The following is a 20,544-nucleotide window of genomic DNA, read 5'->3' as shown; positions in this document are numbered from 1 at the left end:
AGGAGTCTAGCACCTTAACCACCATGCCACTTGCTGGCCCCAAGAATCACTTTTAAAGCTCACTTGGGCTCACCTTCAAAGCAGGTGCAAGAAAAAGATGATGGGGGGATAATATGTTTGGACTGGGGGTGTGGAGTTGGAGCTGCGTCGAGTGGGCCTTACAAAGACCTAAGAGGTGGCTGGAAGAGTGAGGCTAGACTTTGCCAGACCCGGAAATTTCCACCTTGCTCTCATAGCTAAATTGTTAGCCTGTGCTGGAGGCGTGGGCAACCAGGAAGAGATGAAGGGCTATGGGGAAGGTCCCTGGGGGTAGAAAAGTCTCAGAAAGTACAGAGCTCCTGAGATTTCCTTACACCTTTCAATTTCTTGCTTCACCACTTCTGATATCTGAGAACGCTCTATTTCCCCCAGGACCTGCCTTCCTTTTTGCCTTGGGCTGGGTGGGACAAGCTTTCAGGATGAGCAACTCCACCTCCACACTCTCTCTTTTTATTTTTTTTAAAGTATTATTTTAAGTTTATTCATTTATTTTAATTTGACGAGAGAGTACAGAGAGAGAGGGAAAGTGAGAAAGCAAGCCACCAGGTCCAGGACTTGAACCATGGTTGCCCATGAGGGAGTCCAGTGCCCCCAACCACCACGCCCCCTGCCGGTCCCCCACACACTCTCTTGCATTGCTCTTTATAAGAGAGGCTTCAGTTTGCGTAGAGAGGGAAGAGATCCCGGCCATGGAAGAACAAGTACTGAGAACACCCAGGCCACAGGAGGAGCAGGAAGAGCCAGCCACCTGGACTTGCCAACAGCTGTGCAGCCCAAAGCATCATTAATCACCTCCAGGCATGACCTCAGAGCCAAGGGAGGGCGGTTAGGTCTGCAAAGCACAGTGGCAGATGAATAGTAGGCATTCACCAAATAAGCAAGTACTTGAATTGAGCAATGTGCCAAATATCATTCTGTGAGTTATTGATAAAAAAAAAAAAACAAAACAACAGACCTGGGACTAGCAGTTAGCGTAATGGCTATGTCGCTGGACTCCCACGTAGTCAACCGCGGTTCAAGTCCCGGACCTGGCGCTTAAACTCATGCTAGGCGCGTGTGCGTGCGTGTCCAAGAGTCCAAGAGGAGAATGGAGGAGAAGGGATTGCAGCGTGGCCATCCCCCTCCCGGGGGGGTGATTTTTTGCTTTCTATTTCTCTGTCTCTCTCTCTCTTTCTGGCGAGCACACGTGCCCCTATAGCGAAAACCTCTCAAAACAAAACAAAACAAAACAAAACAAAAAAAAACAACAGGCCCGGAGGAAACAGTGTGTAATGGCTGACACTGCTACTCAGCAGGCTGAGGCCACATGGAGGCCTGGGTTCAATTTCCGGCCCATCCCAAAGGCCAAGGATGATGGTGTACACCTGTAGTCCCAGTAATTTGAGAGGCGAAGACAGGAGGATCTCAACAGAGTGAGACCCTGTTTAAAATAAATAAATTAATTAAAAAGCTCAGGTTTGGGGCCAGTAGGTAGCATGGAGATTAAGGTGCTGGATCTCACATGGCCAACACCATGGTTCTAGCCCCAGATTTGGCAGCTTGAAAATGACTCGGGGCATGTGTGCCCAAAACCCCATGAAGAGACTGGAAGAGAAGGGACTGTGGCATGGCTGCTGCCCTGGGGGATGATTTTTTTCTCTCTCTCTCTGGCAAGCGCACATGCCCTATGGGGGGGGGAGTCCAGATATTAACTTCTAGGTTCTTGTTACCCCATCCTTTCCAAGATAGCCAATTTTCTTTCCATCTTTATACCCCTCTCGGCGGCGTGTGCACGTGCATGTGCTTTTATATGTGCCTTTCCCCATAAATACAATTACTCACTAACTGGCGCTGTGTTTGACTTAGATTCAATTGCCCCTTCCTTCTTATCCGGCTTCAGCAGAGACACAGAAATGAGGAGCATGTAGTTAACAGGCCTCTCCTGAGGCTCCTTGGCAGCACCGTTCTCTATGGGGCTACCCTGGAGAATACGTGGAAAGGATTTTGCAAAGGGATCATAGGAAGAAATAACCTCAGCAGTAAAACAAATGCAAAGACAAAGACATAAAACCAACTTTCCGGAGGCGATCCCTGGGAGGGAGGAAGCTGCACTGGCTTCCTGGCCCTTTGCTCTCGCTCCACATTTGGTCTGGCCACAGGAAATCGTCCTTTCAGTAGGACAAGGTTGGCCAGCTACTGGCAGTGTCAAATGGTTCCGGCGACTGCTTTCTAAAACTGCTTAAAAGTAGCATCGAGGGGAAAATGGGCACCGAAATGGGGGTGTGGGGAGAGGGAGGGAGGAGCAGAGGAGGGGAGAAAGCAAGGGGGTGTTGCTAGGCAACCAGCATCCTGACCCCTCAGCCCAAGGGGCTGGAGAAGATGCCTCCTCTTCTCTCCACACCCTGCACCTGCCTGAGAACAGTGCGTACTATCGCTCACGCGTGTGTGTGTGTGTGTGTGTTTGTGTGTGTATGTGACTGTCAATCTGCTGTATCCTGACACTCTCCCCTCTCTCACATCCCCACCCCCAGGGAGACTGGAATTTGCCTTTGTTCTACAGCAGCAAAAAGAGAGCTTAGCAACTTTTTCAAAAAGTCCTTCCCTTAGAGAAGACAGATGGATGGGGTCTCTTTCCCCCCTCAGCAAGGGGGAAACAATTCCGCTGTAGTGTTCCCCAAGAACAGCCTTTTGGACTATTTCTTCCTCCTCCGTCCCATGAAATGAACTTTGGACTAGATACAGAGTTACCGTAACGTTCTCTCTCTATACAACATGTATTCCTTCACCACGAATGCTACATAGCATCAGCACCCCGAGGTCTGGAAAGACATCTGTTTTGCTCATTTGGTGGAGTGCCCGGAATTGCGGAGAGCGGCCTAATAAACGACAACGGCAATCACGGGCAAGTCCGAGGTCAGCCCCGAGCGGGGCTGCCTGACACCCCTTTGGCTCTTGTTTTATGAGGTGGCCTGGTGGCCTGGGAGGTCCCGGACAGGAGGTTTATAACTCTGCGTCCCTGTCTGCTGCCAGCTTCTGCACACAGCTTCTGGGCCTTTGGCTGAGACATCACTGCTGGTGAATGCAGACCGGACAGAAGCAGATGGCAGACCTGGATCACGCTTGAGTAGACAGCCCAGCAGGCGGATCAGGAGGGGCCCACCTGCCCACCCTCCTCCGTGGAGAAAATAGGAAATCAACTCTGAATTTTTCTCTTGGCAGGTGAAGCTTGGGGGTATTCCTGGATTACGCGGTGGAAAACAATCTATATTATCTTTTTTCTGAAATAGTTTATTTTATTCATGATGGAGAAGGCATGCATACACGTGAGAAAGAGGGGCACACCCTGGACAGGGCCTTGTGATGCCTCGATTCCCTTTCCCTGGTCCTCCAGCTCACTGGGGTATCAGGCACACGTGCACACACATGTCATGCCTGGTCAGCCATGTCGTTCCGGTCCTGTAGTTTAGCTTGCTACTGAGCACACCACCAAGCCCCTTTCTTTTTGCAGAAGACTATTATTATTATTATTATTATTATTATTATTTTAGAGAGGGTTTTTTTTTTTTTTTCTATAGGGCACGTGCGCTTACCAGAGAGAGACAAAGAGAGATAGAAAGCGAGAAATCACTCCCCGGGAGGATACCCACGCTGCAATCCCTTCTCCTCCATTCTCCTCTTGGGACTTTGGGCACACACGTACACGCGCCTGGCGTGAGTTTTAAGCTGCCGAGTCCAGAACTTGTACCTTGGTCAACTACATGGAAGTCCAGCGACATAATCATTATGCCATCTGCTGGTCCCAGAAGACTATTATTAACCACAAAAGTAGCTAAAGATAGGCTTTGTGGGTGAGTGTGCATGTGGGTGTGTGCCCATGTGTTGAGAATCCAGATCTACTGATTTTGTCTATGTAGCACTCTTAGGAGATCCGGATTGTTTCAGAAGTCATAGACAAGACTTCTCTTACCCTTACAGACCAGAATATTTACTTAACCTTCAAGGCCACCTTACTAAGAGCCTGCATTATCTTATTTAACCTTTGAGACAAAGTATCACTAGCATCGTTTGTCAGATGGAGAGCAATGATGGAAAAGGGCGTTCTTTCATTTACTGCCATATTTCTTCCACACCTGATAGCCTGAGGCTTATGCACGATCAACCTGTGTCCAGTACGGAAACCTTTCTTGACGGATTAGAAACTGCGTTCAAAGGAGTGAAATGACCTGGGTAAGCACATCTTCAGTTGGAGACCTCAGATAAGGTTCAGGTCTTTTTTTTTTCTTTAGGGTTTTTGTTGTTGTTTTTGTTTTGTTTTTCTTTGTTTGTTTTTGCCATAGTGCACATTCGCTTGCCTGAGAGAGACAGAGATAGAGAGAGGGAAAGTGAGAAATCATCCCCCAAGGGGGATGGCCACACCACAATCCCTTCTCCTCCATTCTCTTCCTGGGATCTTCAGTATGCACACATGCATGCCTGGCATGAGTTTCAAGCCTCCAGGTCTAGGATTCAAACCACAGTGGACCACGCAAAAGTCCAGCATCTTAAGCACCACACCATCCGCTGGCTCCATGGTTCGAGATCTTGAACGTCCATCATTTACAATGCTGGTGTTAGGGGCCAGCATAGCACCCACATTACAGGTGAATGATATTATGCCTCTGGTTTTGATTGTATATATTTGTTATGATGCAGTGAAAAGAGAGCAGGGTATAATATCAGAAGATCTGTTCTCAAGCTATGTATACTACCTAGCTGGCTTTGTGATCCTGTGAAAGTTACTTAACCTTTCTGGATTTCTGTTTTCTTATCTGAGACACGCCTACTTTAAACACTCACTGTGAGGATTAAATAAGATGTGCTCCACCTAAACTCTACAAAGAACTAGACAATGTAGTCATTATTGTGTGAGATATCCAGTGTTATAGCTCGGTAACCCTAAACAATGCTATTATGAGCATTTTCTTCTCTTGTTTAAATGATTTTCTCTCCTGTAGAGATAACCATCCAACAGAAACAAAAGGCACGCCCCCTCTAAAATTTCGACTTTTTGTACTCATAGTTAAAAGGATTAAAAAAACAGGTGGGGTTAATTTTAATTATATATTTTCTTGAACTTACTGTGTCCAAAATATCATTTCAACCTGGATCGTTAACACAGTAATCATTAATAAGATGTTTTTATTTTTCATGTGAAGGCTTTACAGTCTGGTGTTTTGTTTTGTTAGGTTTCTGCCATAGGGCGCATGCGCTCACTGGAGAAAGACTGAGATACTGAGAAGGAAAGTGAGAAATCCCTCCGTAGGGGGAAGGCCTCACTGCAGTCACTTCTCCATTCTTCTCCTGGTATTTTGGGCACACTTGCACATGTGCCTAGCATGATTTTTCAAGATTCCAAGTCTGGCACTCAAACCACGGTTGGCGACATGTAATTCCAGAGCCTTAACACACTACGCCACCTGCTGGCCCATCTGGTGTGTATTTATACCCAATTTGCACTGGCCACACTTGGAGTGCTCACCAGCTGCATGGAGTGGGTGGCTAGTGTCCCACCCCATGCAGCTGGGTCTTCCCTGAAAGTTGAGTTCCAATGTATTTTTCAGGATTCAGAACACCACACAACACACAGTACTAATCTAGTTTCCATCTTTAATTCTCTTGGACCCACTAACTAACGTTTGCTCCACTTCTCAGAATCATAGGGACTCTTTGTTCCTTTATTTTTACAGAAGTGGACAGTTACACATCTTGTTAAGGGCCACTGCTGAGACTAGGTCAGAGGAACAGACACAGCAACCCTAGGGAAACCAGGGCCATTTCCAAAACAAGAGAGCGAGAATCACTGTGGCAGACTGGGGGAGATGAAGAGGACCCTGTAGGTGAAGCTCTGTCATCAAAGAGAAGAAATTCTTCAGGGGACCAGCAGTTGGCATAATGGCTATATCACTGGACTCCCATGTAGTCGACCATGGTTCGAGTCCCGGACCTGGTGGCTTGAACTCATGCCGGGTGCATGTGCGTGCATGCCCAAGATCCCAAAAGGAGAATAGAGAAGAAGGGATTGTGACGTGGCCACTGTTTCTCGCGCTGGCCTGTCTTTCTGTGAGACAGGATATTGGACAGTATCAAAAGCCTCTAGAGAATGCAATGAGGAAGGGCCACACCTCAGCCATTCCATTCTAGTAAAAACATCCATTCTATTTTTAAGAAACCTTAGTAGAAAGGGCCTGGAATCTGCTTCTAGTACTCCATCCATGGACTCTCACTGTCCGGAAATTCTCTCCCACGTCTTACTTGTATTATTCTAACTATGGCTAAGAACGCTTCCCTTTCTTTCCATTCCAAACGCTCCCCAAATAGGCGCTCAGATCAGGAAAAAGTGAAGAAAAGCATCTTAAAGGCCCAAGGGCAGGACTTGAGAAGCGCTGTTAATAGGAAACCTGCGCTGTATCCTCTCATGGGCGACAGACACCCCAAGAAAAGGTGGGCTCATGATGGTGGCCTCTCTCAGTTTCATAAAAGCTTTTTGAGTCCTTTTCTAATTGAGGGCCACAATTTTGGCTGATGGGGGGGAAAGATACTCCCTGCAGAATGGATCTGAGGGTGATCTGGGCTAGGATGGGGCTGGCTGGAGGAAGATCTGGCTGAACGCGCACATCACCTTCCCAGCGGGGAAGCTGGGCATTATTTGAAGTGGAATTCAAGGACTTAAGGAGCTGCAGGTTGAGGACCTGGGTGTCAGGAAATTGCCTGTGGATTTAGGGATGAGCCTTTTGAATATGAATTCCTAGTGTGTGCTCTCTTGACCTCTTGTCTCCTACCCTCCCCCTCCTCCCCAGGGGTAATGTATTATTGACTCAGGGAAATCAGGGATTTGGAAGCACAAATTTCACTCAGTAACCTCAGAGGGCTTTACAGAATAAGCGTTAAATGTTAGGATTAGGGTTTCTTTCTCTGTAGTACAGAGAAGGGACAATGCCAGGCTCTGAGGGGCCAGGTTGATACCACTGCATGAAATTATCCATGCGGCCGCGTATTACCAGCAACCTTTTGAATGGCAGCAAATCCTTCTTCTCTCTTTTTTTGCTTTTTTAATGTTACAGGGTGCATGTCTGCAAGTGCATGTGCACTCATGTGTATGTGTGTTCATATGTGGGTGTGTGTGAGAGAGAGCGAGCGAGCACCCCTCATGGAGCCTGATCACTCCGCAATCCTTCCTCCACTTCTCCATTCGGTCAGGGACCTTGGGCAGGCCAGGTATGTTTTTAAGCCCCCAGGGCTGGACCTCAAACCCTGGTCAGTCATGTTGGGATCTGGCTTCTCTGTGCAGCACCTAACTACTGCACTGTGGGGTGGCCCAGAAGCAAAACTTGGCTTCCTAACGCATTGACCTGTGTGGGAGTCAGTGCTGATGCCAGGCCCACCGAGGCGTCCAACACCATCCAAGTTTCCCAGCTCCTGAAGCGCCAAACTGTGGCCCTTCACGACTCTCTCACCCTAACAGACAGTGGCTAAAAAATGAACCTCCTGCCTCTGCCGCTTCTTATCAATGTCTTCTAGTCTGTCTATCCTTGCGTAAACTCATCTGCTTCTCTGCAGGAGATCAACACTTCTTCCAGACCGCCTCACATCTCACAAACCCTGTTAGCTAAATGTAGGCGGCTTTTCCATTCCTTCCCATCTCTGTGATCCTAGGCCCAAAGATCAGGAAGACAGCACTTAGTCCAGGGCTTCCTACAAATATTCTGACATTGTTCTTAACAACAACAATACTTTCAGTATTTAAGATATTTTGCTGTCTAAAACATAAATGACTCTGAAGGTGATCACTCTATGAAGGCAGAACATCAAAGAGAAGGGTGTGGCATCAAATGTTTTATGTTATTGAAAACCTAGAGATGGGCCCAAAGGGGCTAGAAAATAGGGACTGCTTTTAGAAAGGATTCTGCCAAAAGAATTTAATCTTAAACAACAGAACTTGTGGATGAGAAAGATTTGTTTATTTAATAAAGTTGGCTTTTGTCCAATAGTTTTAACCTTATTTCTCCAATTTTTTCTGATGCCTACTCTGCAACTGAGTTTAGAATTTCCCTTTAATAAATAAACACACTCATACACAGGGACTTCAAAAAGTTCATAGAACATAGAATCAAGGGACCAGCAGATAGCAGAATGGTTATGTTGCTGGACTCCCATGTAGTCGACTGTGGTTTGACTCTCGGACCCGGCGGCTTAAAACTCACACTGGGTACGTGTGACCTCTCAAAATTCTGAGAGGAGAATGGAAGAGAAGGGATTGTGGTGTGGTCATCCCGGGGGGGGCGGGGGGGTAATTTCTTGCTTTCTGTCTCTGTCACTCTGGTGAGTGCACATGCCCTATAGCAAAAATCTCACTCAAAAAAAAAAAAAAAATAGAATCAAGACATGAGTTTAACAAATTTTGAAAACCACACATTATCTGTTCATTACACACATTTTTCATTAACTTTTAAAAGACCTCCATACATACACACACACACATATTTCTATACACTCACAGACTTTTAAAAAACATTTACCTATTTTTTTGGTGCTGAACTAAATCCCCCATCGAACTATTGGTACTGTGGCAAGAAGTCCTTTGGAACTAACACCAAGGCATCTTAGGATTAGTCTATTTAATTCTACAAGGATTTACTTGGTGACATTATATGCCAGGTACTGTCTGGGTACTGGAATACAGAGTGATCAAGACACAGATGCAGCCCTCAAATTGTCAGGGCTCCGGGGAATGGTGACAAATAAACAAGCAGTGGCAATGAGGTGTGACCTTGCCGCAAGAGAGAAACACAGGGCAAGGGTAGCCTAGGGAAGGGCAAGTGAGGAGGGCTGGACAGGCTTTAGGGTGGGTGGGGGAGTGTCTCCCAAGGTGTGAAAGAAAGACTTCCTAGAAGGGAGCTGGCCCAGGGAGTGGGGGTGTGGGAAGGAGCGTGTCCTAGGAATAGGCCATCACATGTGAAGCATGTTCTATGAAGGGGTGAGAAGAGCATGAATGTCTCTCATGTGGCCTAATTCAACATTTTCTTAATTTTTATGGGGTTGAGGATAATTATCCCAAGACTGTGCACATGGGTAATGAAATGTATTTTCTGTGACTCAAGTGCATTTCAGCTGCCCCCCTTCATATTTTCCCAGGCAAGCTGGCCAGTAGACAAGAACGGCACTGCCATGGAAGGTCTCATTTCCTGTCCCGGAAAGGGGCTTCCTCTGAGCCGAGACCACTTACCCACAAACTCTTCACGCTGATCTTTAGCAATGTAGAGCACCACTTGTTTGTTAGTAACTGACTCTACTCATCAAAGAGATCTCGCTCAGCTTGCCCATTCCCCTTTACTGTTTTTTTCCCTTAAATCCAAACCACAAGTTTGACTTTAAACAAGACTATAGGCCACAGGCTTGACTCTAATAAGGGCATATTCTAAAATGTGGGAGAGCAGCATAAGTAAGGATAAGTCATTTACTTAAAATTGTAAGAAAAAATAATTTTTTGAGGGATTTTTGCTATAGTGCATGTGTGCTCACCAGAGAGACAGACAGAAAGAGAGAAATCATCTCCCTAAGGGGGATGGCCAGGCCGCAATCCCTTCTCCTCCATTCTCCTCTTGTGATTTGGGGCACACATGCGCACACACTCAGCATGAGTTTGAAGCTGCTGGATCAAGGGCTTGAACCACGGTCGACTACGTGGGAGTCCAGCGATGTAACCATTACGTCATCTGCTAATCCCTGTATAAAAATAACTTAAATATACTCGAATGGGGGAATGATTACGTAATAATAGTATATCCATTTCTGGAGTGTATGCAGCTATCAACAGAGACAACCATTTGCAGTACCTTGGGAAATGCTAGTAAAAGTCAATGTTAAATGAAAAAATAAAATGATAAGAATTATACATTTATTATGATTGCAACCATGCCAACAACATAAATATGAAAATGCAGAAAGGAATCTATTAAAATTAGACTACCCTCAGGTTATAATGGGGTTACATCAATAAACCTGCTGGAAGTTGGAAATACCTTAAGTCAAAAATGCATTTATGGGCCAGTTTGTGCAGGAGTAATGTGTTGCTCCAGTGGGGCTTGAACCATACAGAAGACTGAGGGTTCCGTTCCCCAGAGGACCTGTACACACCAGGCACGTGTGCCCTTGAGCCTGGCTACTTGCAGAAGGCTGGGGGTGGGAAACAGTATGGGATTCTGTTGAGGGAGTTGGTCTTTTTCTCTCACTTCCATGAAAGAAATAAACCTCTCCCCGCTTCCCCCCACCCCCCACAAAGGACCAAGTGCTTGCCAGAGAGAGAGAGACAGAGAGAGACAGAGAGAAAATAAGAAAGCGGCCTACATGGGGAATAGGCAAGCTGTAATCCCTTCTCCTCCATTTCTCTCTCGTTTCAGGATTCTGGACATGCACACACATGTGCCTGGTATGTATCTCAAGTCGCCAGGGACAAGACTCAAACTGCATGGTCAGCCACATGGATCCAGCTGCCTTAACCACCATGCCACAGGCTGGTCCAGAAATAAACTTTCAAAGACATGCATTTACTACAATCAACCCACTTATCATAGCTTAGTCTAGCCCACCTAAAATGTGCTCAGATCACATACATTAGCCTACAGTTGGACAAAATCATCTAACAAAAAGCCTCTCACACGATTAATTGAATGTTTTATTGACAGAAAAATAAAGAGTGGGTACTGAAAGTATCGTTTCTACTGAATGCACATCTTTTTCCCACCACTGCAAAGTCAAAAAATTCTAAGTAAAACCATCATAAGTTAGGGACTGTCTCTGTAAAATTGACTGTCTGTAAAATTATGAGATTTTTCCTATGTCCTAGATTGCATTTATAATGCCTTTATAATTTAACTCCTATTTAATGCATCTTAAAGTTAGCAATTTGAATATTTTTCAAACCCAAGTAGCACGCACAAAGCAACACATGACAATTGTCTACCTGTGGCTCTCCCCAATGAAATGAACCATTTCCCCATAAATGAGCTTGTGGGCATCATTTCAACCACCGAAGAACTGTAGCTTCTTTATGGCAAAAGGAGGTGGAGGATGAGAGGCATTGCAGAATGCCAACCAAATGTATTTATAAAGGTTGTCATTGAACAACAGATTTGGAATTATAGGCTCTTACGTTCAGATTTGAAAACGTCACTGTTTTTTAAGGCTCCGGGTAAAACAGTGAACTTTTCAAGAGCAAATAAAACAAGACCAAGTACTGTAATTCTGTTTCTTCGACTTTTTTTTTTTTTTTTTTTTTTGACACCAATGTGTTCTTAGTTGGAGATAAATTGGTTAAATTTCTTGTATCTCCATTTCTTCAAAATGCAACTGTGATGGCAAGATCGACCCATGGATGGGCTATGAAGGGGGCGACTGAACCCTTAAGAGAGCTCAAAACCAGAGATGGTTTCCCTCTTTTCATGACTATAAAAGCTTACCTTGAAAAGCAGGGACTATTTTTCTATCCCCTTGGAACTGCAATGACTAAATCAGTTTTAGTTACAGCAAGAGTTATTTAGGTTATATTATAGTTAACTCTTTCCAAGCAGAAAGAATAGCTCATAGCAGTCGTGGAATTTCCTTTTCTAGAGCTTTGCAACAATAGGTTAGATATACATCTGGCCTTGAATGCCTTGGGCATGGTGCACACAGATACAGCATGGACAAAAATAGCATACCCACAAAACACCCTGGTGTGGGCTAGTCGTTCTCTCACAGATTAATTTTAGAGACTTAAAAACAGTTCACAGTACCCCCCTCCAACCCCAGATGAATTGAAGCATGAACCACATTAGACTCTGAAGAAGTTTAGTTGACAGAAAGTGCTTTACCTGTACTAGGAGTTCCAGCTTCCTGTCATCAAGAAGATGGACCTGGCATCGTCGGCCCTCCGTCATCTAAAGGGAAGAGAAATGGTGGTTACTGAGCGTCTTGACACTAGATGCGGGGTCAGAGGGTCCCCAAGGTTAGATTCCACTAGCATGTCCCTCTGGGCAAAACTTCCCCTAGGGAATTGGTGTTGCATAATACCAAGGAGTGGCAAGACTGATTCATGCATTCATTTGAAAGTATTTATTGAGCACTTTCTATGTGCGGGGCACCGTTCCTAGAGCTGAGTGTGTAGCAGCACTCAAGACGAGATCCCTGTCCTTGTGTGTCCTTCCATCCAAATGGGACAGATACAAATTAAAGCAGCAAATACATATATACCGTACTATCAGGCAGTGGTAAGTGTTGTCATTCATTCTTTATTCATACTCCCATTCAATAATAAGACCACCTCACATTAGGGATAGAGCCTGGTCTCTGCTTCCTTGCCACTTGTCCCCTTGCTAATCACCAGAGAGCAAACGACCCCCCATCTGATGACTGAATTTGACTTCCATATTTCCCTCCATTTGTGTATGACTCAAGTCCCTATAGTGCTTTCACCAATAATAGAAAAGCTCTGGAGATAAATGCTCACAGCCAAACCTGACCTCTGTCCCTTGTGCCTTTCAGGACAGAGACCTCTGTGTCATGTAACAGAAAGACAGGCACTGGGCAAGCCCAGAGTCCTAGTGATTAATGGAGCCAGATCCTATATGGCTGGCTGTGGTTCCAACACTGGTCCCAGTGGCTTGAAAACACACTGATCCCCAAATCCCAATAGCATGGAGAAATGGAAGAAAAGGGACTGCAGTGTGACCATACCCCATTGGGGGCTGTGCTTTCTTTCTCCTTCCCTGTCTCTCTGGCAAGTACAAACACCTTCTGGGCAATTAAGAAGAAAGAAAGAAGAGAAAGAAAAGAAAGGAAGAAAGGAAGGAAGGAAGGAAGATAGGTACCAAGTTATATGGCACTGGAGACCCAAGTCTAGTCCTGGCCTTGCTGGTTACTGCAGGACTTTGGACAAGTCTCTGCTCATGTCCATGCCCTGGTCTCATATACAAAATGGATGGGCTGCACCCAGTGGGGTCCTGGTGAATGTTTAACAACTGCTCTGTGGAAGGAAAAAGCCCTGATGTGTAGCATTGCTGGTGCCTTGGCATCACCCTCAAAGGAAATCCTTTGAAGAACAAGACTTCTCATTGATGTCGGCTGGCTGCCACTCTTACCATAAATCGTCTCACTGTACTCAAGACACCTTCGCCATGGCTGATTTTAAGCTACTGTCATGACAACACTGACAGCACTTCCAACACGCAGACACGACAGATATAAATAACCTCCAAAGTGTAAAGACTAATAAAGTGTAGTAAAATAGTTAAGAAGTGAGGGATCTTGAGTATTTATTATCTTCATTTTTTTTAACACATTGCATTTAATTATAAGTTCGTGTCATTTAATGTTAATAACAGCTCTATTTTACAACTGGCCCTCACAATTCCTGAAAGTGTAGCCACTGACTCTCATAAGCTGGTATGAGACAGTCTCCACACCATAAGCTTCCATCCAACCTTCATATTTTATATGACTCCTACTTTCCCACTAAAAACCCCACGCCGTTCTCCCCCCACACACACACACTTTAAGCAGATCAAAAGAAAAGATGTACACAGCAGATCCGGGCCCAGACATTAGAGCCTTTCTTAGGGATACTTTGCCCAGGAAAGATAGAAAAGACAAACTCCTCTTCTTGTTCAAAGGGGATTATTCTCTGACCATCGACATGTCCAAAGCTGACACAGAATCCCAGGAGAATATTCTCTTCTTCCTTCCTTGAAAGAAACCATTCCATCATGCTTCCAACAAATCAGCTTTCTTTAGTTAGGAAATCTAAACCAAAGCGGCATGTCTTGCTTACAGGGGGCTAATCTCCAACATCTCTTGATCTGAGTTACAATAATGATCAGAAAGTCCCCAGCTCTGAGAAAAACCACCAGAAAAAGTTTCACAGACCCATAAGTACTCTAATGAAGGGGAAAAATAGAACTGGGTAAAGGAAAAGGGTCAGCCCCCTGGCACAATGGTTAGGCACTGTGCAAAAGAAGCCAAATTGTTTATGTTGATCAGGGTTTGAGTCCCAGCTCTGTTGGATTAAAAACACATGCTGGGCATGTATGCATATTCAGGATCCTGACTGCATGGAGAACTGGAGGACAAAGTATCGTGGTATGACCAGGCCCGGGGCAGAGACGGGGGTGGGGGAGAGTTTCTCTCTCTCTCATGTGTGCACACACTCTCTGGTGCTAAAAACATAACAATAAGGGCCAGCAGATTGCATAGTGATTTACATCACTGGACTCCCACATGGCCGACCGCAGTTCAAGTCCTGCACCCGTGGCTTTAAAAGTATGACGAGTGTGTGTGTGTGTGCGTGCCCAAGATCCCAGAAGGAGAATGGAGGAGAAGGGATTGAGGCATGGCCATCCCCCCACAGGGGGGGTAATTTCTTACTTCCTCTCTCATGTCTCTGTCTCTCTCTCTGGTGAGCGCATGTGCCCTAAGGCAAAAAAATCTCTAAAAAAAGTAATAATAAAATAAAATGAAAAATAGAGGAACAACTTCAGTCCAATGGCTTGCTATCTTGCATGCAGGCAGCTGTGAACATGAGATGGGCCTATGCCGAGTCTGTATTCACTCTTTTAACTTCAGGAGTGAAATGCCTTAGCAAGAAACAGGTTCCATACCTATAAGAATTCATCTACCTTGCACTTAGTAGGCATCCTAACCAATGGACTTGGCTTAAAAAAACACATCAGCTTCATGTCAGTCATCCCTCTATGCACAATGACAGCCCCTACGATTTACAATTAGACTGAAATACCTGCTGCCATACCAACAAAAATAAATGAGCACATCATCAAAAAAGTACACCAAGTGTTAATGTCAAGTTTCAGTAGGGCAGTTAATAGCAATCCCACACGTACTTGGGAGTAAAATTTTAGAGCTACTGGGCTGTCCCAGTAGCCTCATGGTTAAGGGAGCTGGATTCTCCCTGGCAGAATTCCAGCCCCAGATCTTGAAAAACACACCGGGCGCATGTGCACACGTGCCCCAAATCCTAATACGATAGAGAAATGGAGAAGGACGGACTGCAGTGTGACCATGCCCCGCTAGGATGGGGGACTTTCTCCCTCTCTGTTTCTCTCTTTCTGGTGAATATATATGCTGTCTGGCAATTAAAAGTTTTTTTTAGAGCTATAGCAATTTAGTTTTTATCGGAAAGAACTCAAGGCTAATAAAATGAAAGTGCTAGGAAGGAAAATGGTATAGCCGTCTAGCACATTATTATTATCATTATTTAAGATTCCGTTTATGTGAGCTCATGCCAGTAAGTCTCCTGGCTCCTCCCTCTCTCTCCCACTCCATAATTATTCAATCCTTGAGTTGCTGACTTTTTATAGTTCTTGAATCTAGATTCTTCTATTTCTTTGATTACTGCCTTAGTATAGGCCTTGTCATCTTGCATTTGGATCAATGACAGTCCCATTTGTTTTTTAGTTTTGGTGTGTGTGCTCACCAGAGAGACAGAGAAAGAGAGCGGAAGAGGAAAGCTGAGAAATCACCCCTGGGGGGATGACCACCAGGAGGGAAGGCCAAGCCACAATCCCTTCTCCATTCCCCTCTCAGGATTGTGGGCACACGTGCCCATGTGCCTGGCATGACTTTCAAGATGTCTGGTCCGGGTCTTGAATCATGATGTCAGCCATGTGGGATCCAGCCATGTCACTGGGCTACACCCATGTTTTGAGATTGCTTTTAAAATATCTATCACAGGTTTGAGAAAATTTTCTGCAAGTTGAGGATAGAGAAGTGTTTTTATAAAGAAATGCTACTTTCTCTCTGCATTTTTTTGTTTTTTGAGATGTTTTTGGTATAGGACATGTGTGCTCACCATAAAGGGAGAGAAAGACAGAAAGTGAGAAATCACCCCCCCCCAGGGGGGATGGCCACACCATAATATCTTCTCTTCCATTCTCCTCTCGGGATTTTGGGTATGCACGAGCCTGGCATGAGTTTAAACCACCGGGTCCAGAACTCAAACTGCTGTCGACTACATGGGAGGCCAGTGACATAGCCATTACACCATCTGCTGGTCCCTCTCTTGGCATTTTTAAGACACAAGTTTTGAGGATCATTCTACTGTAAAGGTTAGGGGTATACACATGCTCTTGAGTTACTTATTCACATTCTAATAAATTTTATGAAAAAAATGGCATCTGAAAGACATTATTATATCAATAAATCTTAATCACAGTAATAAAGAAGTAGTATATAATTTTTTCAAAGTATTTCCAAGTGCACCCACTGTATATTCATACTTAAAACTGCATCCTCGGGTTCTCGTTTTCAACTGAAAATGAATCATTACATAAAAAACAAACAAACAAACATAAAAACAAAAAAAAACTCACTTTCTGTGTTCAGCAATTTAACGGATCTCACTAGGTATTGAGAAGTTAGTATCTACTCAGTGTGTCCCAAGTTCACTCCTCTCTTCAGCAAAGCTTCAACACAAATTCCTGGGGAATTTGTAACATGTTCCCAATTTTAATGTTTCCCATGTAGAAAGCAAATACCTCTGCAGAAAGTCAGCACAGAGAAGTGAACCTACACAGAAACTCACCTTTGAATCACCCTGTTTTTGAAGATGCAACTTTCTTTTGCCAACACTGCTGCGGATTGCTTCTCAAAGGGGGCACCTGTTATTCCACATGCAAGTAAGATCAGAGTCTCCTATTCTCATCATCAGTTCAGAAAGGGTTCATTCAGGGTGTGTGTGAGAAAGGGGAGACATCTGTAGCTTTGTTTGGCTTGCCAGGCACACTGAAATTTTCTTTTGAATACTAACAATTGTAAAATAATACTGTTTTCCTTTTTTTTTTTCTTTTCCATTTTCAGCTGCTCAGGCACAATTGGAGCCTTGGCATCATCCTCAAAGGAAATCCTTTGGAGAACAGGGCTTCTCATAGATGTCAGCTGGCTACCAGGCCCGCCATAAATCGTCTTGCTACAATACAATTCTACACCAAGCAGAGGCCTGCCAAGGGCACTGTACGTCTAAGGGATATATGCAAAAATGTTACTTCGAAAAACACGATTTATGCATCCTTGCTTTGAGATATGCTCTGAATCATGAGGACCGAATCAACATGGGAAACATTAGCTTAAGTGAACATACAGAATATGAAATGATATGAGTACTGTAAAGCGGTCAATAAGATTGTTGTGTATAGGGCCGGTCCCATAGTCTAGTGATTAAAGAACTGGATCTGATACGGACTTTCACGGTTTGAATCCCAGCCCTGGCAACTTGGAAAAAACACACTGGATGCTTGTAACACATGCCCAAAATCTCGACCAGATGGAGAAATGGAGGAGAAGGGATTGCATCACTGGGGAGTGCTTTTCTCTCTTTCTCTGTCTCTTTCTGGTGAGCACACATGCCCTCTGACAATTAAGAAAAATTGTCACGCATATGGACAGGGTCTAGAAGGCAAAAATAGCCGGCAGGTTGTGTGGTGAAGGGTGCTGGACTCCCACATGGCTGACCCTGGTTCGAGTCCTGGACTGGCAGCTTGCTTTCTAACTTTCTGGAACCAGCAGTTGGCCTGATGGCTATGTCGCTGGACTCACATATAGTTGGGTGAGGTTCGAGTCCTGGACCCGATGGCTTAAACTCACACCAGGTGCTTGTGCATGTGTGTCTAAGATCCTGAGAGGAGACTGGAGGAGAAAGGATTGTGGTGTGGCCTCCTCCTCTGGAGGGTGATTTCTTGCTTTCTGTCTCTCTGTTTTTTTTTCTTTCTGGCATGTGCACTAGCCCTCTAGCAAAAACCTCTCCAAAAAAAAGAAGAAAGCAAAAATAAAAATAGTTGATGTGCTAAGCAGGCTTATGGGTGGTTCTTTCAATTCTGCCCCACCCATATATTACCCAAGATGTTATTCCTTTTTCCCCCCCAACTAAAAAAATTGTAAAAGAGAAACTTTCTCTAGAAAGATAAAGGATACTGCTTGAGGTCAACCATAGGAAGTGGAGCTGGAAAATATTCTTTCTCAGCAAAATCATTTAGATTGTCTATATGTTTAACATATAAAATCCAATTTATTAATTTACAAATGAGAATAGAGTTGTCACATAGGCCAGAATACTCAAGACTGAATTCTGACAGATTCTCTCCATGCAGACAGAATTAATGGGAAGCCAACTGTGACCAGAGTGATTCAGGGAGCACAGCGTTTGGCAAGGGGAACTGATGAATATTCGTGTCTGAGGGCATCCATCTACAAGAACCTGAGATACTCACGATGGTGGGAGGATTACTGCTCCAACGTGGCCAGGGCAATTGCTAAAGAACAAATAACTAGCAGAGACGACACCCCCCATACACTCGGCAATGTCAGGATGCCGTATACGGAGAGGTGTGGGGTACCGAGTTCAGAATGTACTCTTTGAGGTTTAAGCTTAGATTGGAAGCAGTCACGGATTGACAGCCTTGAAAACATTTCACTGCCCACACTACGCAGGGACTCGGAAGGCAATGGAATGCAAGGTTTGGCACGCTTTTTCTTAAAGCTTTCCCATTTCGAATTGGGAAAACCTCGGATGTATTTTATTAGGAGTATTTTCTCTTCAAATACAAAATCGCCGCGTCAACCCATTGTCATGCGCTTCTTATTATCACCTTTCCCTCCGCATGCCCTCTCCCTTTTTCTCTTTTTGTTTTTGCTATCTCTTGAATGTCCTCTCTCCCCCTTTTCTTTCCTCTACCAAATAATTTATATACCATGATATCTGTGCAGGAAGAGCTCTGAAGAAAAAAACTTTAGTTCCATTGTTTATAACCTTTTTATAGACATGTAACACAGTTACACAGATAGCTGCAGGGTCCTGAACTCAGGAACAAAGGTAGGTGTGTGCGTGTGTGTGTGTGTGTGTTTTCAAATAAAAATGAAAAAACAGTCAATCAGGCCAGCCCTTGGCCTGGTGGTTGCGGTAACCAGATATCATGTGTTTCAGTTCCCAGACCTGGGGGCTTGAGAAACACGCCAGGCACATGTGCATACATGCCAGAAATCCCAAAAGACGGGAGGAATGGAAAAGGGACTGTGCTGTGACCATGTCCCATAGGCGGCAATTTCTCACTTTCCTTCTTTCTCTCTCTTTCTCTGTGTCTCTGGTGAGTGCACATGCAATAAATTGTTATTTATTTTCTTTTTAGTTTTTTTTCAATGGTCCTTGCCATATGAGGTGTGTATTTGCTAGAGAGAGAGAAAGAGAGAGAGAGAGAAGATGAGAAACCAACTTCCAGGGTGGACAGCCATGCCACAATCCTTTCTCCTCCATTCTCCTCTTGGGATTTTGAGCACACACATGCACGCGTGATTTTCAAGTCTTCAGATCTGAAACTCAAACCATGGTCAACCATGTGGGAGTCCATGCCTTAAACACCATGCCACCTGTTGGCCTCAGCAAAACTTAAAAAAAAAATTAACAAACACATGTTCTTATTATATTTTTTCAGTTTTCTGACAGTCATGTACATTGAAACCATTACCAGGAAGACACCAGGGCCTGGGGATGAAGAAGGCAATGAGCAAAGCGAGGACAACTATTTAAGGAAATGCTGAAAGGCCTACAAAAAATTTTTAAACCTAGTTAGCACATGCCTACTTGTTTATGTTCCTGTACAAAGTAAGATACCAGGTTGTGACTCATATTCATTTCTGAGACAATTGATTAAGAAATAGTAATGACTCATTAGAATCACACAAAGAGAAATTTACTAAACATGCTTATTTAGAAAAATTACCAATATCCCCTAAACAACCAGCTGTGCGTGTGTGTGTGTGTGTGTGTGTGTGTGTGTGTGTGTGTGTGCCTGCCCAGGATCCCAAAAGGAGAATGGAAAAGGGATTGTGGGGTGGCCATCCCACCTATGGGGATATTTTTCACTCCCCCCACTTTGTCTCTGTCTCTCTCTGGTGAGTATGTGTGTGTGTATATGTGTATATATATTATATACATATATGTATACACACACACAAAAAGTTTCCTTACAGCAGAGGAAACAATAATTAGAATGAAAAGACAACCCTCAGAATGGGAGAAAACATTTGGAAATTATTCCTTAGTCAAGGGCTTGATATCTACAATATATAGGAAACTCAAGCAGCTCATTCATAAAAAAATGAATACTTCAATTAAAAGTGGGCAAATGAATTGAACAGACAACTCTCCAAGGAAGACTTAGAAATGGCCGAGAGGCATATGAAAAACTGTTTTAAGTATCTTGTCATAAGGGAAATCCAAATTAAACCCACAATGAGATACCATTTAACCCCAGTTAAAATGGCTGGGATCAAAAAGATAAAGAATGACAAGTGCTGGAGAGGCTGTGATGAAAAGGGAACCCTCTTACACTGTTGGTGGGAATGTAAATTAGTACCTCTGTGGGAAGAAATATGGGGGTTTCTCAAAAACTTACAGATAGAACTCCCATATGACCCAGTAATCCCGGTTCTTGGTATTTACCCAAAGGA

General features: G+C 44.3%; 1 protein-coding gene across 1 annotated transcript in view; it reads right to left on the bottom strand.

The window, feature by feature from the left end:
• The window catches only part of FRMD4A (FERM domain containing 4A), a 397,277-nt gene that overhangs the window by 214,700 nt on the left and 162,033 nt on the right, over positions 1-20,544 (bottom strand). The window contains 1 exon segment of the mRNA XM_027772576.1: positions 11,907-11,972. Within this exon segment, the coding sequence (XP_027628377.1) occupies positions 11,907-11,972 (66 nt within the window).

Source organism: Tupaia chinensis, unplaced genomic scaffold, assembly GCF_000334495.1.
Source record: "Tupaia chinensis unplaced genomic scaffold, TupChi_1.0 Scaffold000285_1, whole genome shotgun sequence".
In the NCBI taxonomy this organism is placed as follows: Eukaryota; Metazoa; Chordata; class Mammalia; order Scandentia; family Tupaiidae; genus Tupaia; species Tupaia belangeri.
This window is presented reverse-complemented; position numbering and strand designations above follow the sequence as displayed.